Consider the following 25501-nt stretch of genomic DNA (forward strand, 5'->3'; position numbering starts at 1 on the left):
ACTTCCAAGTTAAAAGCACTTCACTATGCAGTGATAATAAAAAACGTATACTACTTCATTCTTAATCTATACAGTTGAACTAGAACTATGCTTTACAGGTAATATGTAAAAGATAGAGCAAAACAAAAAAATCCTTTCTGGTTTTATTATCAAACTCCCTAAAAAGTTTATAAATGGAGTCATTTAAATAATGAGATTCAAGGTAACTTGTACTATCACGATAGCTATATTTTGAAATTCACACAGATGTGAATAGCTCAGACAATTACTACTGCAGAAGAAAATAAATGCTTAATTATTAGTACTAACAGAAACATGTTTACCTTTGGTATAGGAAACCGCAGCTGAGCGATCTGCACTTCGCTGACGAGGGGGACTGTAATTCTGTTTGGAAGGACCAGGTAGTTGGATATTATATCCAGTATTATTGTGTCTGATAAGCCACTGTTAAAGAAAATAATCCTCAAGTTACTTCATGAGAATTAAACATGTCACACTGATGAAGCTCAAGCATGAAACTTAACAATCACATTAACATTCAAAACCCTTTTCTTTTTTTATAAACTTAAAAAACATACTGAAATAAGCCTAAGTACTAACATATTTTTTTTTAGTCACATCTAGAAGCTAAGAGTGGTTTTGTCACCTTTAGAATAGATAACCAGCACTTGAAGGAAATCAGGGCAGAATAGAAAACAAACCGCTATGTCCTCATAGTACAGCAACTTTTATCAGCTACCTTTCACCTCTTTTGCTGATTAGCAATTACCTACATGGACAAATATTTGTCCTTTTTTGGGGTAGAAGTCAAATCTGGCCTTTAAACGTTTTTATTTTTTTTAACTGAAGGATTCCTGCCAAAACAGCCACCAGGTGGAGGCAGCCGATACCGAATAGCAGAAACCAAAGACATGAACGTACAGCTCTCCGAAGTTCCCATCCCCCCTCCAAAGCCACCCAGAGTGAAGGGCTATTGCATAAGTCTTCTTGTCAGGGTTGCACAGAACCAAGCAGATGTTAACTGTTAATCTACTTTCACATTTCAGTAATAACTGTCCCAGAAAGTTTGGCTACCCACTGTGGTATTGTAAAACAAGTTGTCCTCTGGAGCTATGGCTGTCATTTGAACAGCAACACAAAGAAAGCATGCTTTGTGGACAAATAAAATATAGCCTAGGGATGCAAAACAGGTTTTGTGCTGGTAAAAAAGGGAGTGGCAGCACAAACACAGTGGTAATGAATCATTTAAAAACTCAGATCCTCAATTAGAAAAGGTTTCCTAAGCTCAGAGTTCACCCAGTTTGGGTCTGAACTGACACAAATCAGTACACAAACACCAGTGGCTCACTGTACTGCCAAAACTGCCAGCAGGCAGAACGGGATTGGTACTGCACACCAGGAACTTGGGGAGAGTCAGTGGTATTAGAGGGATGCCCAGACAAAACAATAACAAAAGGTACTGTGGAGGTATTGTGAACTGCAGGCAACTGAAGCTAGGGGAACTGATCCGGGGACGGATGATTTCTCCACCTACATACACTTTCTTTAAGATTCTCCTTTTACAATCTTTATGAAATTATGATGCAGATAATATGTTTGATTATCACATGCATTCTTCAGATTAAATACTTGCATGTAATCTTGTTTTTTTTCCTAAGACTGAATCTGCAGTTGGGAGTGGTGCTGACTCAGCAGCTAGAGTATTTATACAATATATATTACAAATTTATGTTATAAATGTAATATATATTACATTTTCCATTTGGGAAAAAAATTTACTCATGAGCGATAAACATATTATGGTAGAGATATGTAACAGAATTAACACATTAAATACAGTCTGCCCATTTCAAATCCATAGTGATCTTCCATGATAGAGATTAGCAACCTGAACAGCCCGCATCCTCGCATCCTTTGGCTGCCTTCTTTCATCACAAACGCACCCACTAGTAGGTGTTAGGACAAGTAAGGACTATAAACCTGCCAAGTTGCACTTGTACACAGCAACCTGGTCGCTAGTTCAGAAGGGTAAACAAGCAAGGACCCACATGCATGAACCTCTTTCACTGAAATACTTCACTGAGACTTAGATATGAGTGCAACTTTTCAAACTCCTAAGTGAGAATTTATTTCAGCCGGTGATCGGCTGCCAGCTAAATAAAGGAGTTGAGATGTGCTAGGTGAAATTTCTATGCAAAGATGAAAAGTAGATTTTGAGCAATTTTCATGGAATCGTGGACCTGCTTGAGTTGGAAGGGACCCCAAGGATGATCCAGTCCCAATCCTCTGCCACAGGCAGAGCCACCAACCTCCAGACCTGGCACTAGACCAGGCTGCCAGGGCCCCATTCGACCTGGTCTTGATCACCTCCAGGGATGGAACATCCACAACCTCTCTGGGCAGCTGTGCCAGCACCTCATCACTCTCTGTAAAGAACTTCCCCCAACATCCTAATTTTAACCAGTAATGAGAGAGGTTTCTAGGTTCCAATAAAATAAATGTAAAATGATGAGACGAGGAACCTGTGATTACAGACTGAACTGTAATGGGTGGAGTATTACCAGTTAACCTCAAATACTTACCAGCTGAGCTCTGTGTGCTAAACTATAGTACATTTGCTATGTTTATTACTTCCACTCTGGAAGAAAGCATGCTATTGCCCTCTAAATGTGATATTACTGCTGACTTAGGGAAAAAAAAATAATAATAATACAGCAAACCAATGCTACTGATACAACTGCCAGTACCAAGGTCTTCTGGAAGAGATTTTTTTAGCTCACGAAAATGAGAGAAATGGGAAATGCTTCACATAGTTTATTACAATAAACATCTTCGAAATCTCAGTTTCATTGCAGAAAAATAATTAGCAGTTAACAACGCAGCTGAATTGCACTCTATTTAGCTCTCCCTAATTTTTGTTGTGAACAAGCAGCTATGAATTTTTTTCCTCAATCGTCTTCTACTCATACTGTAGGGATAGCACCTCTCTGATTGCACAAAGTATTTTTACTGCATCTCAACCAACCACAACAGACTTCATTTTCCTGTGACCCACATCCCCTTCCGACAGCACTTGAGCAGTCACACTACCTCCCTCATATTGGTATTTTAATTCCACTCTTCTGTGAGCAGTATTAATGATAGAATATGAATTACTTGTTTGTCCTTTCCCTTGTGGAGTCACATATAAAGAATAATGGAAGTTGTTAACAGCTGACACCAACTTCCAGTAGCAAATGCAGAAATTCACTCAGTAGTACTAAGACACCTGTAGAATACAAATAAGTAATGTGCACCCAACAGCCATGGGATGAAAAATGTACCTGTGGCAGCAGCAATCTCTTGTTCATTACTGCTTGTAACAATAGCAATATGCCAGGCTGTCAAACCAAAATATACAATCCATCTATACAGATAAGAAAAGCAAATACAGCACTGAAGAAATCTACAGGAGAGGCAGAGCATGAGTCATCTCAGATACAGTTACTATAGAAACCATACCACATCTAGCCAGCACCATTATACACCAAGCCTCGTTGCTCTGGAGACCATAAACTTGAGATACTTAATGAGACTTCATTTACATTTCAGGTTTTCACATTTCCTGTCAAGCAAATAAGTAGCATGATATGTACCACAGGAGCCTCGTAAGTTGAAGTACTAAATGTAGATTTATTAGTCTTATCTCAGAAGAGCAAATTATTACTCAGGACCCGTATTTTGGAAGATATTTTCTCACTCATCAAGAGAACCTTTTTCCTTGGAGGCTGTCTTAAACAGGCTTAAAACATGAGCAATTCCTGCAACCATTAGCCTAATTAATGCAACTTCTAATTTCAAGCTGTTTAACTGGGATGCCATGCAATGGCTTCATGTCTAAGCAAAGCAGAAATCATTTCAGGCATGCAACTGAGCACTGAAGGATTAATTTAATATCTAAATTCAAACTCTTGGTTTTAGATAAGAAAAATAAATCTGGAATCAGCTCAGTCTTGAGTGGGGGGTTCAAATAAAAGAGCTAGTCACAAAACCTATGTATCAGATCCACTTATTATCCTCTTAGCCACTGTCTCAATATTAAAAAGCCCCCGGGTAACTATTATAATTTTGATAAGTATTAATGTCTTCATGGATTTAATCTTTTCAGAACTGCAATGATACAAAACAATTTATTTTCCTTCTGTACTTCTGCTTTTTTCTTTCTGGTTTTATCATTTACCATTCCTAAAAGCTCTAAATAAGCCACGTGTTTTCTTCAACTACATATGGTTAATGTTTTTGGTACTCCATTTGATCTTTACATTATAAACTGAAAGCTCTAAAAGGAAGCACTCAAAAAGATTAGAAAGTTTATTTAACTTGATTACAGTCTTAAAGGTGTTTCTTGCTATCTTTACATACAAGCAACTACAGATTTATCAGCAGACAGAGCCATAAGCCAAGATGTGAACACTCTGGCCTGAAAAATAAAATAAGGCTCTGTCTTTTTGCTGTTGCAGGAGATGACAAATAGGAAATTCACGAGATTCAGGAAATCTGGAAAGGCTGAGAACACCAAAAAAAAAAGCAGATTAAAAATTGTATTTTCTAAATATTATTTTAGCAAGATGTACTAGTTATGCTTTTGAAGTACTTACACACATAATCACTACCTTCTCCATGTTGAGTAATTTCACTTAATTCAAAACAAAGAGATAAATGCTCAAAGTCATTTAACCTAAAATGATTAGGTGGGTCTTATTTTGGGTTTTATGGGGGCTGCTGTTAGGGGAGAGATTGACTATCAAATACTGCTTTATATATACTCACTTCAGCCCTGGAACATCGAGAAGATTGGTCAGTCCAGTCCAGTTTATTTCTAAAAGCTGTGAATAACAGAGAAAGAGAAAACAAACAAAAAAAAGAGAAACAAGAAAAGCAACTTAGAATTCATAGTACTGAGGAAATGAATCGGATGATGACTTCTGAGAAGTTTAATATTAATCATAACATTCCAGGAGGTTGTTTTTTTTTAAACAGAAAACCAAAACCTATTCCATTCAAAATAATTTTAGCAATGGCTTTTAAAACAGTATGAGAAAAACAACGCATCATCCTATAACCCATCCTTCTCCACGTACAAATACACAATGCACATGTTGCTCATGGCTCAGCTCTGCCCAGCAGTGGGTCTCTTTAGGGGAGCTGGAGCTGGCTCTGATATAACATGGAGCTGTGCTGGGCCACCCCTGCTACCAAAACCTTGCCACATAAACTCAATACAGCCTGGAGAAGAGAAGGCTCCAGGGAGACCATAATATAGTGGCTCTCCAGTACCAAAACAGAGCCTCCAGAAACAATGGAGAAGGTCTCTTCACCAGGGAGTATCATGACTGGACAGGGTGCAATGGTTTTAAACTAAAAGAGTGTAGATTTAGATTAGATATAAAGAAAAAATTATTTGCTATGAGGGTGGTGAGGCATTGGAACAAGTTGCCCAGAGAAGCTGAGGATGCCCCATCCTCAGGTGTTCAAGATCAGACTGGATGAGACCCTAGGCAGTTGGATCTAGTGGGAGGTTTCCCTTCCAACCTAAAATGTTCTGTGACTGCATGAAAAGATGTTAGGATTCTGAGATTCTTCAGTTGAGAAACTACTAACGGTGAGTGTGGAAGAAGATAGACCTTCTTCAAGAACCTGTGCTGCATCTTTCTACAAACCAACAAAAAGAATCACCTACATTTATTTTCTACTTAAAAACTAGTACATACCATTCTCTATAAAGGGTCTGTTTATAGTTTATTAGTAATTTCTTTTGAATACTTAGACTAAAGATAACATACAATAAATTTACATACGTAAGTAGCAATGTTACTTAATGTAGTTTTTAATAGTGGCCAACTATGTCAACAATGTGACCTATAGACCACTTAGCTATGAATCACTATCTGTAACAGGTAATTAGGAAGAAAATGTGCCCACCAGCTGCAACTATTCTGTAAACTTACTATAAGAGAAAATAAATTTGGTATCATCCAGGCAATAATATCAGTGTCTAGGCAATGTCATTGAGAAGGGTCAATAAACCTACAGACTTCAACAGATGCTCAACGTTTTGTACTTGCCTATTGATAGCCCTTTAGAAAACTGCTGCAAGATCATCTTAGCTTCCTTGCTTCCTTTTACACTTATTACACTCCTGCATCTCTGTGTATTCAGGAGAGAGACTGACAGTGGAATGACTTTCAATTAATATAACCTAAATCAGTCTAATAGTTTGCAATGCTATATATGAAACACATGTTGTCCTGTGGTACAATCTCACTACCAATGCTTTGATATTTACACAGTTCTTCTCAAAAGCAATGCTACCAATTCATTGTCATTATTCTGAAGAACTCATTGCCATCATTCTGAAGAACCCATCAAACCATAAAGCACGTAAAAACTAAGCATGGAAAGAAACTTAACAAATATATTGCTAATAATTGTGGTCATTAGAGAAGAAATGCAATTAGTGTCAATAAGAAATGCCTATTCATCCTCTTACTGTACAGGAATAAGTATGAAAAAGGTTAACTTTCGAAATGTTAAAGATAAATCCTTTTCCATTCAAAGTTGGAACTAAGAAAGTCAAAAACATTACTGAGGTTAAGCACTTTACAGGATTACTAGAAGAGCTTTGCAAATAAATCTTAAGCCATGAAATGTTTTGGAAGGGATATAAGTTTTCAAACTCCTGGCAGAAATCAAGCTTTAACTGTTTGAGCTTTGAGGATAAATCGCCTTTGTGGACAAGGCTTGCTAAATTTGCCCAGTGCTGTGCCTTCCTTCCAGTTCTACCTGAAGAGACCAGCACTAATTGGAAACATATCTAACATCACTGTAGAAAGAAAAACTCTCTGATCGTAATCTGCTGCTATTAGGGACATATGCTTTTCTGTTTTGTTTTTTTTCCCCTTCATATTATTTCCTCTCAAAATGGTTGTTTCAAGTTGAACTTTTGGCTTCCATACAAACTCAGACTCCACCATAATATACAAATTCACTGATGTAGCAGAAGATGAGTTTTCCAAAAGGTAACACCAAGTTCAGGCATTATCTGCAGTACTACAGAGATCAGCACAGACAACAGAAATGTTCATCAGAGAGACAAGAAAGCCTTCAAGCTTACTGCAGTTAAATGTACTGCAACTGCATTTGAATACCATAACTTGCAGCAGAAGAAAAATAATTTGTAAAACTTATGGCTCTGATAGTAACCTAAAGCATCATCACCAGCCTAACATACCCTATGGAGAAAAGGGAGCAAGGAAAGGACTGCCAGTTAACAAATTACTTTTTGAAGTTCTGAATACAGAAAACACCACACTAAAACAAAAACAGAATACTGAACAAAAAACCTTTCAGCCTGTTGAGTGTCCAAAATAGCTGAGCAATACCATTCCCTTCTCTGCCACCACCTCAAGCAATGCATAATTATCATGGTTTGGCTAAACTCAAGGAGTGCCAGCTGGTTCCTTGCAGCAGAACTAACAGGGCACCATGGAGGCTGTGTTCAGAGTTTGTCATCCAGTGAAATTCTGCCCGTAGCCAGAGACAGCACACTGTCCTTCCATAGCTCATGGTAGCCTCCAGGTGAGATGCCTTGCAAACAGAGGCTGTTAGCAGCCAGCAAACTGCCCCAGGGCAGGATTTCATACACTCATTACAGTTTCCAGTTAATGAGAATGTGCCATGTTACTCAAAGTACATTCAATTCTTTCTCAGCTGACAGCAGTGGGAAAAAAATTTGTTCCTTCCTGAAAAGCAAAGAAATTTGTCTCATCTACACTCTGTACTGAAAGGCACTCATACCCAGACACAAACCCTTATTCCTGTACATGTTTTATTATACTAATTAAAGGAAAGGTAAAGGAATATAAAATCTTTATGTGAAAACCAGTGACTGTCCAAAATCTGTCCAATAAATCGATTAGGTGTACATGTGCTCACAGCGTTCAATGACTTTGTTATTGCAACTGGCATTCCAATAACAGAACATGTCTACATTAAAATACTGACCCGGCTCAAGGCTCGTGCTAATGGGCTGTTCCAGGCCTACTGGTTCAGACCCTGAGCCAGCAGTAATGGCAGACAGGGAGATGTGCTCCAAGGATGCACATACAGGAGGCTGAACTTGCAGTTAAAAGCTTGGAACTACTAATACACACTTTATACATACACCTTCTTATATGATGAGCACACAGTGCAGCTGCCCGCAGCAGGCAGGGAAAATGAAGGAAAGGAAGGCAGCCAGGTTCTCCATGTTGGGCCCCAGGGCACCGTCCCCTGAGCACTCCAAAGCTACCTCTCCCAGGGGCAGCTGAACCTGCTCACTGGGGCAGCACCAAGAGGGAAATAGCCAGCAGCTGCACAGCCAGGGCAGTGATCCCACGGCTTCTCCTCTCCCTACCTACCCCAAACACTTCACTACTCAATCAACTCTACTTCAGAGCTCAGAGCTGTTTTAAAAGTTCCCTACCTATTTTGTGTTTTTAAGAAGCCTCCGTGATTAGAAGTGTTTTTGGGTTACCCTGGCTGACTTAAGGTCTCATCAAAGGATCATATAATTTTGGAATTTATGAATCAAACATTCAACCAAGATTAGACGTCAGAAATAATCATGTTATCTGGTAGAAGCCCTATCATAAGCTGCAAGTTCCAAATATCAATTGTAATTTCCTTTGTTCTCCTTCCCTACGTCTTCTATTTACAGTATTTGAGACTTGAGGCAAGGAAGGGAAGCCCTCAGAACCACAATCTTTGGAATTCATCTACTAGCACAGTAGCAGAAGCACTGTGAGAAGTGGAAAGCTTCCAAAAACCATTTCAGAGAGCTTTCAGAACAAAAATGAAGAGCTCTCAGATATTTTCTACATATAAGAGAAAGAGTGGATTGGTTACATGTAATGCTTAATGATCATCTGGAAAAGCAACAGTAAAAAGAACTGGAGAAAAAAAAGAAGAAAAAAAAAAAAGCTACCTTTTCTATTTCCAGAGACACTGAAGGAGTTCAAGAGTACCTAATGTGCAAGGTGTGATTCTTAGTGCTGATAAAGCAAAACAATGCAAATAAATAAAGAAGTATTATTGAAACTCACTGGCACAAAAATAGCCATGCAGATGTTACAGCAACCACATAAAGCTCGACATCAACCTGCAACTACATTAACAAGTTCCTTAAATGCCTATATTAGTTACATGCAACACAGGACAAATCCAAGGATGTTTAAGTAGTATAGAAGAACAGTTCTGAGGTTCACAGGCTTTTAAAACAGTAATAGAATGCTCTCTAAAATGAAGATCAATAGTCTGGGAAGATGAGATTTTAACAGAGATAAAAAATTGAGGCACACATGTGAACCAGGCAGATATGACATGACTGACTTATGCAGCTTTTGATAAAATGCAAGAAACAGTGTTGTAAATACGTGACTTACATTTCCATTTATTATGTGCAACAGAAAAAAAACTAAGTCCATAGAGATCCTTTAAAACACACCACTGAAGAAATAGAAATGTAAAACATTTTAAAAAGTTAATTGTTTAACTTAGCTTTTTTCTTTTATGCACAGATAAGCACAGCTTAGTTTATTTTTGTTTGGTTCAACCATGGACTTATAGTGGCTGCATGGCATGCAAGAGAGACTGACTATTGCTTTCAATTCTGCTCCAAAATCCATTTATTTTGTGATATTCTTAATCCATCCCTTCATTTCCTTTGTGTTAAAGAGTTAAAAAAATAAATACACACACCCTGCAGCCCATAAGAAAATACAGGCTAAAAACCTGTTGAGTGTATTTATGTATTCAGTGTTTTCAAAACCGTAGATGCTTTATGAAGTGAAACAAACGTACTGGTATGTAGAATATACAGTGCCATTACACAAGTCCATAACTGCACAAAAGGCAACCTCTAAACACTGCCAATGCTGGGGCTTTATTTGGTTGCCACAAGTACAAGTAAGCTCAGAAGAAAAACCACAAAGTAAGTTTTAAAATGCTGATGAACAACTTCCTGCTAATCAAGTTAAGAAGTGTAAGATTTCTGCAGGACAAATTTGAGCTCCGCTGTTGAGCACAAGATTGCAACTCTAGTGGTAAGCTGTGCTCCTTCCAAGAAATCTATAATGAGATGGAGGGTAATGTGCCCTCTTCTGTTATTTGTGAATGGTCATCCAGGAATAAGGATAAGTTTGTTCTAATAATTTCATAAATAACATTCTCCAGAGCATTTCCCCAACAAACTTACTTACGCATAATAAACTCAACACCTTGAGCAAGGCTAGACCATACAATGTCATAGAAAGTGGAAATTATGTCATTTTTCATCACTGTTATAGGAAACAGAAGGGTTTCTTTCACAGGAACTATTTATCAGTAGTAGGTTTTTCAGTTCTATCTGTCCAAAGATTAAAGCAAGACAATCAATGAATAAGAGGTGTAGTTCGGCAGGGAAGAGAGCAGGCAAATTGAGTGAAAGTGATCAAAAGAAGTTTCATGACTGATCCTGTAAAAATCTCTTGGATTCAGCTACTCAAAGTTAAAATTCAAGGCAAGTCCCCCTGATTTCTGTTCTTTTCCATCCTTCTATCAGCTCTCTGTTTCACACTCTCACACTAGTTCTGACACACTGACTTAGTGAGCAGAGCCCAAGTCAGCAAGTGGCAAGCACAGAGAGAATACAGAAGTAAGAGCTATAGAGGAATTCCATTCTACATTCCAGCCCTTGTTTATTCAGAACAATAATGTTGTCAGTTTTGCTTTTTGGAGGCGGGCAGGGTTTTTTTTGTTGTTGTTGTTGTTTTTTTAAAGTGAAGGAGGCTGGCTTAGGACAGGTTTTCAATAATAAACATGCCACTAAATAAGCTTTTGAATATTACCAATCAAGTACAACTGTAAGCCATTTCTGCAACTGAGCCAAAAATCAAAATAATTAACTATGTGATATATTTTGTTATGAAACTGAAAGACAACTACATTTTGAGAAGCAGAATGAATGGTAAGAGTATACTGTGTTAACATAATGAAAAGCCATGTAAAAGACTTTAAAATCTTGGCCATTTACACAGTGCTAACCCATCCAGCACTGAAGCTCTGATTTAAAAGGCAACTTGAAAACGTTAGAATGCATGCATTTCTCTCTCTTGACATTTCTTACAAATTTAGACATACTTTATAAGCTGTTGAAACTTCTACTTCTTCGCACTAAGAAAATACAGTATTTTAAAGCTCTATGCAAAGTAACAACTCTTGGAGCATTTTATACTCCATGCATTACTCGGAAATACGAGACTGGCAAACTCATTAAACGAGTATGTTCAGAACTATTAATTTGGGCAGCATTGCCTTATATAGTCATTAAGGCCAGCAAACAGATGATACAGAGCAAGTGGAATTGTTGCCCGTTACTTTAGACTGGAAAATCTGAGAACAAAATCTACTGCTATTGCCAACTAATTCCTCTTCTCTCCTAACAAAAAACTAAAAGTAAAGTCAAGCCTTTATTGGCTGCAGCCACTTGCTCTCTAATAAAGTGACAGAATTTGCTTACTGCTATAAGTCTGCTTGGAAAAAACCTCGAGATCTGTGTATAACAAAACTACAGAATAACTTGATTCACAGTTTTGTTTTTTGTTTTGTTTTTTGTTTGTTTGTTTTTTGACAATCCTTTAGTTTGCTGGGACCTTGACCAGTATCTTAGCATTTAAATGAAAACAAGGTGAAAAATAATTTTGTTAACAGTTTAGGGTGTGGGCATTGACTTTTTGAATTTTCCTAGTTCAGTCTACTCCCCATCCTTTCTCGTTATACTAAGTGAACCAGACCCTTAATTAGTTAGCACAGGGTTAGGACTAAAGACAGAAGCACTCTGGAACTCTTTCCCAAGCTGGGACTCGTAAGGTCCTGACAACAAATGTTATTGTTTCATCTGATAAATTTTCAGTTTACTACCTTAGGTGTAGTACGAGATAAGCATTCAGTACTGAGTCTGGAAATGGATTGGGAGAGCACTAAACAGAAATAAAAACAGTGAGTACGCTAACAACGACACGGTGCAGACTGCTCTAACATTCAATCCTTCTCATGGCCCTGTTTAATTTCCTAGTCTAAACATGAACGTTAACGGATGCCCCAAACCCTTACTTCTTGTGCCAGAGGATAAAAAGGAGATAAAACTAAGCAGACATCTCCCTAATGTTTAGACTCATAGAAATGTGCAGATATCCAAATTTGGTTCATCTCAACTTATTCCTCCAATCCTTTCCAAATAAGAGAAACGATGTTTTTAACGGTGCTGCATGAAGTGCCTCCCTTTTACCAAAGGGTTAGAATAATGACATGAGCCACATGAAAGAAGCAACCAACACTAGATTTTTTTTTATTAGGCCATATATAAATACTCACACAAACCTATCTTTTCACCAAGTCAACAAAACCAATATAAGACAGAGCAAAATAACTGTATTAAAATAATGGGATTTCACTGAAGAATATAATTACCTATCTACTGACTTCATTCAAGTAAAGAATATGTTTCCATGCCTCCACACCATGAAAATAAGATAAAATTTTCAGAGTCACGGTGATGAGAAAACTAGGATAATCTATTTGAGACTGTTTCAAAGTGCCTAAACCCATATATCTGTAATATAAAATCAGGCATAATCTGAATCTGCTCGATGTCGACATCACTCTTTTTATATTGTAATTAGAAAATATCCAAGACATAAAACCTTCCAACGCAAAATATACTTCTGAGTAACAGATAGGAACAACTAATTTCTTTAAAATGTCTGTATGTTATAAGAATTTCCATGACACCCCCCCACCTGCTCTCTTACTATACTTATTAAAAACAACATTGAAGCTCAAATTACTGAAACTGCCTCGCACACAAAACATCAAAGGAACTTTCAGCCAGCAAGCACACAACATGTATTACATACTCCTTTCTATTTTTCTAAAACAAGATTGTCATATGGATGGAGCAGTTAGTCCTGGAATCCATTTCCAGGCACTTGAAGGAAAAAATGACAACGAGAAATCAGCATGGATTCACAAGGGAAAAGTTATGCTTGACCAACATGGCAAGCTACAAACAAGCTAACAAACTGAGCAGCGTGATGGATGAGGGGGAAAGCATTGAACGGTGTCCTCCTGGAGTTCAGCAGGGCCTCTGACACTGTCTTCCATAAGATCCTCACACTCAAGCTGTTGACATAAGGGCAGACAGTGTAGGGGGATAAAAACTGGCTGAACAGAGAGCCCAAAGGGTGGTGATCAGTGACACGATCTATTTAGAAGCTGGTATCTAGTAGTGTACCTGAGATATCAATACTGTGTCCAAGCCTGTGTAACATCTTCATAACATCTGGATGATAGGGCAGAGCATACCCTCATCAAGTTTGCTGATGACAAAAAATTGAGGAGAGTGGCTGACACACCAGAGGGTTTTACTGCTTCCCAGAGGACCTCAAAAGGCTGGAGAAATAAACTAACAGGAATCTCACCAAGTTCAACAAGGTAGTAGCAGTACAAAACCCTGAATCTGGGGAGGAACAGTACCATGCACACCACTGGGGATCACTCAGGTAGAAAGCAGCCTGGCAGGAAAGGACCTGCGCTCCCCAGACACAAAGTTGAACATGAACCAGCAATGTGCCCTAGCCGCAATGGTATTCTGGGCTACACTGGGCAAAGCACTGCCAGAAGGCTGAGGGAGGTGAGAATTATTTGAATTAGAAGAGCTATGCTTATGTCAGACCTAATGGATGAATGTTCAATATGTTCTTAAAAGACATCAGAAATTCAGATTATTTTTAAGCAGCCTATTGAAGTCATTCCCAAGTGCTACCAATCATGCTTTCCTTCATTCTCCATTCAGTTGGATACCCTCCAACTGGTCAGTATCTCTGTTGAAGTTCTATCCCTGAAACTGAATGTTTCTTGCAAGCTCTCCTCTTGTTTATATATTCCAGTCTTGCTATGCCATTTTCATACCAGCAAGACACTGGCAGCTCAGGCTCTGGCTATTCTTCCTGCCCAGACAGGAACTTCAGCCCAGCACTTCTTGCAACATGACATCTTCTCCCACTTTGCTACTGTCATGATCAATTTAAATGTCAATTCCATCTCAATCTGTACTATACCTGTTCTCACACTTGGGTCACTGGTAAATGTAATGAAAATTGCCTACCTACTATTTAAGTTAAAAACTTTAATCATCAGAGTAGATCATCTCCATACTTTGACTTTAATCTGTGGTAAATAGCACCCTCATAGTTTTTACAGTTCTGTACATATGCAGTGGAACTTTAACACAGTCCATACTCTCTAGCAGACTGTCATGAGAAACAGCAGCTATGTTTTCTTACAAACCATCTAGAAGGTACCTATTGCTCTTCTTTTAACCATAAGGCTTCTAAGGAAAGTGGACACCTTTGACATATATATTTCATAATTCCAAAGTAATTATTATTCATCTTGTTTTCTTTTGTTCCACTATTTCCACAGGAAACTAATTTCAAACAAAGGCAGTAATTTCTCAAGTCTATTCCTTTTGCTGCTTATTTCTTGTTCCATTATCTACTGACTAAAGCTGTTTATCACCTGAAGAGACTAGAAATGAAGATACTACTTACAGGTTTCCTAAGGAAAAAAAGTGATAGTGCACCAATTAGGGGCATGTCTCCAATTAGTGGTTCCAGGATAACCCTCATAGTACCATGGATCTGGGAGAGAGAAACAGAAAAAGACAGTGGAATTGAATTCAGCTTAAGTTTAAATATAATCTATTCACTGGCAATGCTCACAGTTCTAATTCATAAAGTTCCCAATTTTGGAAGAATTACATATACATATTTTATATATATATTTATATTTATGTCTAAAACTTCATCCAAATCCATAAAATTGTACATACGCATTAAATGCTTGTCTTACAAATTCACTTCATTCATCTAAAAGGAGATGGGAGACAGATAGATAAGGCCAAGCTCTTCTCAGTGGTATGCAGTGATAGAGACAAGGAGCAATGGCCAAAAGCTTGAACACAGGAAGTTCCATACAAACATGTGAAAGAACTTCTTTACAGTAAGGGTGACGGAGCACTGGAACAGGCTGCCCAGAGAGGCTGTGGAGTCTCCTTCTGTGGAGATATTCAAGACCCATCTGGATGCCTACCTGTGCAACCTATTGTAGGGAACCTGCTTTAGCAGGGGTGTTGGACTCAACGAGCTCGAGATCCCTTTCAACCCTTGCAATTTAGTTATTCTGTGATCTACATTATTAGGTAATACCTAAAGCAAAGATAAATGATTCCTCTTATGAACCCACACACCAAATGTACATTTGCACTAGCTTCATTCTCTCTTTTCCAGTAGAATATGGTACTGATTTAAAACAATTCTGTATCTCAAAGTACCCTTTTCAGCTCAGTCATGTTACTGAAGTTTTACATAATATCAATATTATTCAATTTTGGAAAAACAAAAAAAAGGTAAGTAACAAAATCACAAAATTAGTGGCTATCTTTGGCAACTTGTAAACTATTTCATCCATGAACTGCAGTGCAGTGACATCTGGATATCAAAATAAAGAAGAATTGTACTTTACCTGTATACTTTTTACACCAGCTCTACAGAAGTATCTCTTGATCTCCAAATCAATTTCACAATTTCCAACAAAACTAAGAAATAAAAGCAATAAAGGAATACATTTCATTTGTATAAATTAAACTGCAGTAGAGTTAGTTGTATCCTGCACAGGCAGGATGATGTCTTAAATCTCAGCCTATATTATATACATATATATATATATAAAAAAAAAAAAAAAGCATGTTTAAGCATTGGAACACATAACAAGATCAAGACTGTTAAAAAACAAAACAACAAAACAACACACACACAAAAAAAAATAAAACAATGATCCTTGGGGTCCCTTCTAACCCAAGTCATTCCATCTGCCTCATAACATCAATACTATTATCAAAACACCCAGAAATTAATACAAAGATGTATGTTATCATCTCCAGAAACACACTTGTACTCTTAATTTTGGGAAATTCTAGGAAAGCTGTTACACAAGTCTCAATGACATTATGTAGACGTAGGTCCACTTTCATCTAATATAATGAAAGAAGCACTATGCTGAGGTGGTTATTTTGCTACAAATGAAAGCTGTTTTGAGTTATCCAGAGACTTGCAAAAACAGACAATATTTAGAAATTCAATAAACTAAGCATGCTTAGTAGGATGATCCACTGAGCAAGCCTTAAGCCAAAAGAGACAAGCCTTTACTGAAGGGGAAGGAAGGATGGAAGCAAATTACAAACAATTGAAGTTCTTCTCTGAGGAGTTCTTGAGCCTCACTTCGGGAGCACCCCTCCCTAGGTCAAATGCTTAAAATGCTGCACATGCTGGCCAGCCAGTAAAACCAAAGCTTCTGCACGTTTAATTTCTTTCTGCTGCTTTTGGAGTTACTGCAAGATTTTCAGTTCTCTTTGAGTTTCAATTCAAACACAGAACAATGATCTGGCACTACTATTAGTTCCTCAAGTCATTCAAGCAGTAAGGATAGATGAATTTTTATTTTTATATCAGATATCTGTTGATAAAATAGAAAGGTATTTTTCCGTTCTTCCAAGCTTATCCTTAGGAGCCCAAATAGTGTCATAGTACTAAAAACAAGGTCAATATCACTTGCTTGAGAAATCCTAGAACTGATACACTTCAATCCTGAAGTATGAATTGGTTAACAGATACTTTCATTTTATAACCTAACAGCAGAAACATTTGGGTTCTTTTTAGATAATGTAAGCAGAGGTTACAAACTGGCTTGGACATTGGTGGCTCTTCATATGTCAAACAGCTTTGCTGAAATACAGCTTCAAGTTTGAAATCATTTCCTTTCTGGCATACAGAAACATTACAGGTAGTAAGACAAAGCTACCAATACAGGATTGTCACTTAAAGTATTCTAGGTGCACAACTGTATTAACTTCCAAGAGACCTAAGCTGTATAGCAAAAAACTGTTCAGCCATTTTTAGAAATTTGATGTAATCTTATTACAGAGAAATTATTTCTGGGAAATTATGAAGAAAATGGAACCTCCCACAAGGCGGAATCAAGAGAAAGAAGATGAGAGTGGCTGCATTCATATCCGTTATTCAAATCACCTGCAGTTTACTGTGCTGTGTGTGTGATGATGCTATCTGATTTCAAACAAATACAGTAAAAAAGAAAAGCACAAGAGCAGTAAAATATTCTTGTAATGCCCAACGTTGGAATTTATTTCAGACTACTCAAAATGACAAGTTTAGGGAACTGGAAGAAAACAACACAATGCGTTTAGGAAGATGACCATTGCTTTCTCTGGAAAGAATGCAGTTTAAAAATAGGTATATAATTTTTAATACACAATTTTAAACGATGTAATTTCTTTTTATATCTGTATCTAACTAGCCAGCTATTTATACACACACACACACAGCCAACTCTATAAGTATATGTTATAAATTTATGTAACAATATTACAGAAAGGCCAACTCAAACCTGCAACTGAAACTTCAGTCTTGGCACTGTGTAACAGAGTTATTTGTGTAATGATGACTGGGAAACAATATGTTCATTTGACAATCCATAATAAAATGATTACTAATTGGAGTATGAAATAGTAATGAACTGCATTTAAGGATGCAATGTCAACAACTTTCAACCTTTCAATAAAATTAAACACGACTTTATCCATTAGGATATTTATCTGGGTCTGTTAACAGTCAAAGCAGCACAGAACTCCACAGCAACATTAACATACAACTTGAAGACTCATTTACTCAGCAAGTTCTATACATTCAGATCATAGTACCCTAGTAAAATTATGGCTCCCATAATGGACAGACCACAGGGATAGATTACAGTTTAATGAGGACAGACTTGTGTGAATACAAGAATAGCTGTACTGAATCAGATCAGAAGCCAAGTACACTGTATGTGATCACTGTAGCCAGTAGGAAATAGCCAGAGGAAAAAGCCTTAAGAATAGCATAAGCACATTTCCCAGATTACAGTGATCTGTAATTCTGTATTCTGAACTATTCTCATTATTTTAAAAGGTCTACTAAACCAATTTTTATTTTTGTCTACTGCCAGTGCAGTGGTAGCAAATTTCTCCATTCTAGCCTCAATTGCTAGAAGCTATGATAGTCACCCCATAGTTCAATTTCTATTTTCTGCCTGAAAGACAGTGCTGCTGGTAGCAGTGTCAGGCTGTTAGGCTTGTTATTTAAACTACTTCAAGGAATTTATTTCAGCCTGTTAGACTGGATTCTTCTCCAGCTGTTATCACTTTTCTAACTAGGTTGCAATGTCATGCCATGTAACATATGGCTGGAGATTTCACTGAAGTCTAGGAAATAAGACATTCCTGGAATTTTTTTGGCCCTTGCTCACAAAGGTAATCAACCTCCCAGAACTGAAGTTCAGGATGCAGTAACCAGTTTAGATCTTAACACTCTGGAGCCCATCTTAGAAAAAGGAGCCTATAGTCGTAAACACAGCTGGAATTTAGAAAAATATTTCAAAATTAAAAATAATCAAGTTTAAAGTTTGGAACTGACTTTGAAAAACAGAGGCAGAGATGCCTAATTATCTTTTCAGTTACTATTGAGGAAGCAGCAAGAAATACAGAAGGCTGCTTTCTGCAGGATTACAATGGACTGACAAACCAGCCTTTCCACAAGCAACAAACAGGCAAAACAGTCACCATAATACTTATCTATGACTGTTAACTACAGAAACGTTGCTGGGTTTACTGAGCGTCCTTTCAAAAAACCCTGTAACTGCAGATACTGTGGAGGAAAGTCTTTGGCAAGCACAGGGTAGGTCTATTTATAAACCTATATGAAAGGGCAAAGAAACCTGAAGCAATTGCCATTATATAATACATAGATTTACTATGCTTGGAGGCATGACCACAAGTTACTTAAGCAGCAATCATTCTCTTTATCTAATATTGTGTTTATAAAGAATCTAAGAAATTGAGAAAAGACAAGTCATACAGACCAAATCCTTTGGCGAAGTTGTAATGAATTAGAAAAAAAGGCAGTAACTCATAGATCATGCTTTAGATTTGGAAATATTTTTTCTAGTTAACCAATGTTAATTTAATGATGCAGTCATACAGAGAGTTGATATACAATTTGCCTCATTTAAATGCCATTTACAGCATGCAGTTCCTTCCTCCGTTCACTTGCAATCAGAAGTAACAACATTTGTGTACCAAAGCAATTCTTCTCTCTCCACCCCAACATAACTGCCCACTTAAACAAACAAGACATATTCTAAAGCATACGCACTGTTGCAATATAAGAATAAAGATCACCTGATCTGAAGATCCAAAATGATCTGCCTTTTGTCCACATTTTCAGTGTACACTTTTACACCATTTATCCTCAGAGGCTGAAAAAAGAAGAAAACTGAAACTTCTTACTGATATATGCAATATTAAACTCTGAAGTTAGAAATAAAGGTGCATATACACCTAATTATGTGTGAAGATACCAAGTTAGACATTTACTATAAGCACTATCAAAGGTGTGAAGTAATTCTATCAGTTTAGCTGAAGACAATCAGAAGGATCCACTCAATCACAACCCTTCAGGCAATTACTCTTGGTTCAGACCACTAGATTTCACTGTTTACTAGTTCAGTGTTTACGAGAGGCTTTATACCAAACCTCTACTTCAACTTCTCTGGTAAACATCTGATTTCTTTGTACTAGAACACAGCTGTCACAGTATTGTGTCACTTCCTTGTCCAGATAGAACTACAATTAAAACTACTGTTCCTTAGAATAGTTTAGTCAGAAAAAACAATAACCCACTAACTCCACACACACATACATAAAACACAACAGGTACAGCACTTTGTATGCTTTTCATCTTCTCAAAAAGTAAAAATATTGGCTGAAGCAGGTAAGAATAAGTAGTGCCCAACTTCTTGGAATTAGTGCTAGCTTATTCTTAGCTTGGACTGGTCAAATAGGCTCTCCTGCAGGCACATGAGTTATATACTATGATCCCTTCTTCATGGGACTGAACAGCAGGTGAACATCTATCTGTTCCCTGAAACTGTAACACGCAGTCCTGTGAAAAGTTGAGCCAGAAGCCTTGTTACTGGACTCCATACATTACATGCTATCAAGTACATCTGTTACAAAACAAGATAATTGCACTTGGAACATCTGATAAGAAAAGGATAATGTTCCGTGCTCATTTAATCTAAAGCATTACATGAACAGTATTAAGATCACGTTGCTATGTGCTCTTCACATAAGTAGATGCTGCTATAATTTGAGACTTCACCCTGTTCTCAGGCAGACTTCTGGAAGGAAAATAATAATTAAAAAAATAATAATTAATAAAAAATTAAAAAAGAAAACCACCATGAAATCTTAATTCTGATTAAAAAAAAGCCACATTTTTATTTTAATGTTACACCAGAAATCAGAATGAGGCTCATCAAGCACCACCAAAAACTATTTCTGTGTAGATTTAAATAGGTTACATGAAAACAGTACGTAAGGTAGAGCCTCTTAAAAAGACTTGACCAGAAACTGACCTGATGACCAATATCAATCTTTGTAAAACTGAAGGTACTGAGGTGGTTGTTCGCTCCTCTTACTGCTGGTTCTATGGTCTCCCGAAAGAGTTTCTCAATAAATTGGCAAATAAAAGGCCACATTTGTTTTACAGTCTAAGAAAAAGAGAAGAAAAAAAAAAAACTTACTTATAAAACAGCTTCAGAAGTAACTAAAAATATTTTTGAAAGCAGATGTTAAGAAATACTGTACAATGTTTTGAACATGTCAGTTTTGTAGACAGTACATTACGGACATAAGAAAGAAATAAAATTATATTAAGAAATTTCTTCTTTTATCCCATGTATTCACATGCAGCCTGCACATGCTGAATGTTAAGTACATACACTTTATTTACTATTTTCTAATGAACTCACATTCTTCTTTGATCTTTGAATGAAACGCATTTAAATAAATCCAAGCTACACAGATCGGTATCTTACATTATTATTACAAACACAAATCAAAACTGCAAAATTGATTTATTTTTAGATTGTAGGTCAGGAACTTACAGCAACTGGAAAGCATCCCAGAAAAGTAGAACATAAAAAACTGTGTTTACAGCTGTGATGACTTCCACACAATTATAGCTGTCATTATTCTAATGCCACCTAAAGTCACTCTCCAAAAATCACACACAATCTCAACCTCATGAAAACAGATGTAATGTATCACAGCTCTTTCTCACAGCTGACTGGATCAGCAACCAGAAACTTGTAAAAAGAGCACAGAAAGCTAAAACCATCCTATTCCCAGATTCTTTCCCACTGTCTTTTAGATCTTGAATTCCCTTCCTCCTTGGATTTTTTGGGAAGCAGTGCTAATTGCTGCCCTTACCTTGTTGAGCCATTCTGCTCTTTCTGTATCCGGAAAATGGACCTAAAAAGAAAAAACAAATGAAAAATATAAAATATATATTCATCGATCGTATCCAGTTATTTATAATACAGGAAATTTAGTGATCTCCATACAAACACTATATACAAGTGAACAACACATTAAATACTTAGTGTTCTTGATAAGATTATCAGAATTCAAGGAAATAAATATGAGCTCATTTCCAAACTACACAAACACAAGCCCAGGCATATACCTTATAGTGACATCTGGAATTTACTGTTGCTTTAAAACCACAAACAAGCTAAAAAGAAATAATAAGCATAGCTGTCAACTAGTGCAAGATGTCAACTAACTTTACCTCTCATGTTTCAAAGGCTTTTTAACACGACTGCCAGAATTCCAACTCCAACTGTTCCTTTCATTTGTGCCAGGTCTTTTGCAATATCAATAAATTACGATTAGAAATATCTATTACGTTCAGCTGAATCTCAAATACACGGATTTAAGTTCTCCCAGCAGCTCTTCAAAAGCCATTTTTAATAATTCCCATTCTTAAGCAGCTGCAGAAGTCAGTGACAGACAGAGGAGTGATGGTATATAGCTGGATGGAAAGTACCCATCACAACAGGAAAACAACAAATAGAAGCAGTTTTCCAGAAGGAAAGCATGGTTAGTAACCTTGTCTCTTCCACACAAACAAGACAGGTAAAAAAGTGCAGTTCAGCAGAAACAAAGTTTTTTTTTCTAATGTTGTGACCAACTTCAATGACAGGATGCAGGTCACACTACTGAAACATGAAGAGCCTCTGAACTAAAAATCCGTGACCTACATCTGCTGACTTTTGTAAAGCAATGTCTCAAATGAATTGCAAAGTCTTAATCTCTTCAGAGCAGAACAGACTGTAACATAGTGTAACAGGCTTTACATAGCAATGGTGACTACTTATTTTCACTAATAACCTGTTATACATATAAACAGTGAGAGGCACACTTTTTAAACTGCATTTTCAACAATTCGAATTTCAAAGCCCCTTTAATGACTCCTTTCAAGTTTAATTTTTATTATATTTTTGCACTAACAATCAGCATAACCATATTCTCAAGTATACTCAAGTTATTTCCAGAGCAGCACCAAATTTCTCCCAGCTGTGTGTGCTTTAGCTGTGCTGCAAGGTTGCTCCCTGAAGTGCAATCAGTGCAGTCAGTTATTTTTCCATACAACTTTTTACAACTCTCTCACAGATCCAGCAAAACCACTACAAATGGCACAAGGATGATCAGGAGCATCTGCTTCTGACTTTCTGACTGTAAGGAAAGCATCCAAGAGCTTTTTTTTTTTTTTTTTTTTTTTTTAGTAACAGAACTGTTTTTCTAAATAAATACAGAAATGAAATTAACCAAAATAACCCACCATGTTGTTGCTTTCTTCTCCCCTCTATTTTCCCTTAAGGATTAAAGGTAAGAATTCCATTTTAGACTACTGTAAAAATAATTTGTCATATATTTAAAAGACACCTGCCTGAGGCCATGTTATTTAATGTACGCTGGTTCCTTCCATCTGTACTGACTGCTTAATTATTTGTTGCTCCAGAAGAAAATCTTCAGGAAACATGACTAGTCACTGCAAGCTTTACTATGCAGTCACAGTATAACCCACATTCTCAATATAATTTCAATATAAATAACTATAACTGAATTGCTTTCCAGTTATTCCACGAAGGTCTCCCTGATTAGACACCCATCCCTTCTGCTTGCTTTGGAAAGTTAAAACTACAAACAAAATCCCTGTGTATTAATAAAACCACGTGTGTCCAGCTAACCTAAAAGGGTATTACAATCAGTCTACAACCTCTCCATGCATGACTAGTGGAAGGAGAGCATCCTCAGTAGGGAAATTCAGAGCAGAAGCACAACCAAGGTGCTTTAAGCCACCTAGAAGTACAGCATAAAAAACGATTTAAACTTAGCCGGAAACTAGATGGTGAGGGAAAAAATGAAACGCTAAAATTAAGTGATCCCTTCAATTATAACTGTCATATTAATTTGCCTAAATTTGTTGCCATTTTAAGTCAAAACAACTAGAAAAAAGTCATTAAAAAAATCAAGAAAAGGAATCCCAGTATTAAGAATATAATACACAGGATTCAAGCTCAGTTTAGCAGCACTTCACTTTTGTGTGTCCCAGTCAGCAAGGCAGGCAGGCCAAGGGACATTTTCGGTGAGAGAGAGCTGAACAAGGCTGATGGTTTGCTGCCTGGAATACACAGCATCAATCTCCTCTCTCCAGAAGCAGGTGGACGACTTCCTCATTCACACTGATGAGTCAGCCCCAAGTTTTCCCAATTCTGCTCCACCCAATGTGAAAAGGCTTCTGCTCAAACACAAGCCACTCTTTTCTAATGAGAAGTAACTGTCCTTAAGTAAATTTACACTAAATGAAAATGAGAGTGAGCTGGAAGGGAAAGCAGGCACTGCTCCCCCCCCCTTCCACTGCCTGCCTCCACTTTCCCTTCCAATAATTCACCTCTGGTGTTATTCTGGCAATTTCTTAACTCTGTCAATGACAGAAATATCCTAGCTCCTGTACCTTCTGAATCACAAGGTAGAAACAACTGCAACTACTGTTGCAGAACTGCAAGATTCAGAACTCCTGAAACAGAAGCTGAAACAGTTAAAAATTAGGGTTCTTCAAAAACACTGCAATTAACTTCAGCCATTTGTTGCCTAAATTAACAAACAACTGCTGTTTCCATTATTTTCCAGTAATCTCATTTGCTTCTGTTCAGCATACTTTGGCACGGATTCTGTGTTTGCAGTCTTAAATGTATTAAAATCATTACCCTGTGCAAAGCAAAATCCATATTCAGTGTTATAAATACAGTTTGCTGTCAGTATGAGAACTAGACAAGGACTCTGGCACAATTTTACTGAGCATCACTGTGCATGTATTGCATAGGGAATGCCTTCAAATCCAAAAACATCTGCAAGATCCGGAAGGAGGCCGAGTACGGAAAATCAGCTTTGTCATATATACTATTACAGCCCACAGGGTACTCCACAGAACTGCAACTGGAAAGACCTATGTAAATCAGTGAGACTAACCATGTCCTGAAACTAAAAGCTATATAAAATAAGCAGCACAGGGTTTAACAGTAATTGGCCATAAACAAAAATAGATGAATAAATAAATAAAGTCAAACATCTGAAAATCAAAGGGAGAAGAAACCACCCCCACTGTAAGTCAGAGAGATACAGGTGGGGAAGGGCCTTAGAAACAACTGCTATGGCTTTCTGATCACAGTAAAAACTACAGTGGAAATAGCAGAAAAAATGGAAACCTATCTTAATGGAAGAAGCAGTTGTAATGGCATGCAAGGTTAAGGACTGCATTTATTTATAAACTGGAATGTGAGGCATTTGAATGCTTGGACAACACATTGGAAAACAAAATAAACCATTAAAAAAAAAAAAGAATTCCATGCCCTTTGAGTCAGATCTGCACCTATGAGACAGAGCAGCATTAGACACACATAGTTGGTGTCACACCAAATGCTCCCGCAGCACAGGGTGCCCCACGTGAGCTCCGCTATCAGCCCCACATGCCCCACAAGCTGCCACGAGGCACAGCAGATGTCTGCTCAGCACACATTTCCCAGAGTGATGTCTGCCGTATTCCTCACTGTCCCACAAGCTCAGAGTCAGGGCAGACATCGAGGTGAAGGAATTCCTTCAGCAACACGACAACGAAACACAGAGCAGATTTGCTCTTGTAGGAAGACTGAAACAAGCAGCTTTTCAGCACATCCATGTCTAAATACTAACATGTGAAAGCTTCTATACAAAAGGAATATACCTCAAGTATTGAGAAGGAGATACTCTGAATAGTTGAGAAAGTTGTATTTTGTTGTAGCCCTCTACTTTTCTTCTTCCTCACATCATACCAAGCGGTTCAAAACTGAAATGAACAGCAGCTAACACATGAGATAAATATCCTGGTAT

The 25501-nt window shown here is 37.4% G+C and overlaps 1 protein-coding gene across 5 annotated transcripts in view; it reads right to left on the bottom strand.

The window, feature by feature from the left end:
• Window positions 1-25501, bottom strand: part of ESYT2 (extended synaptotagmin 2) — a 66691-nt gene that overhangs the window by 20206 nt on the left and 20984 nt on the right. For all 5 annotated transcript variants that reach the window (XM_085227032.1, XM_085227031.1, XM_085227029.1 and 2 more), the window contains exons 2-8: window positions 21500-21541; window positions 20644-20778; window positions 19406-19482; window positions 15640-15712; window positions 14667-14756; window positions 4810-4865; window positions 324-444 (exon numbers count right to left, since the gene is read on the bottom strand). In XM_085227032.1, the coding sequence (XP_085083158.1) occupies window positions 324-444; window positions 4810-4865; window positions 14667-14756; window positions 15640-15712; window positions 19406-19482; window positions 20644-20778; window positions 21500-21541 (594 nt within the window). The remainder of the gene's footprint in view (window positions 1-323; window positions 445-4809; window positions 4866-14666; window positions 14757-15639; window positions 15713-19405; window positions 19483-20643; window positions 20779-21499; window positions 21542-25501) is intronic.

Source organism: Meleagris gallopavo, chromosome 6, assembly GCF_905368555.1.
Source record: "Meleagris gallopavo chromosome 6, MGAL_WU_HG_1.1, whole genome shotgun sequence".
NCBI classification, from domain to species: Eukaryota; Metazoa; Chordata; class Aves; order Galliformes; family Phasianidae; genus Meleagris; species Meleagris gallopavo.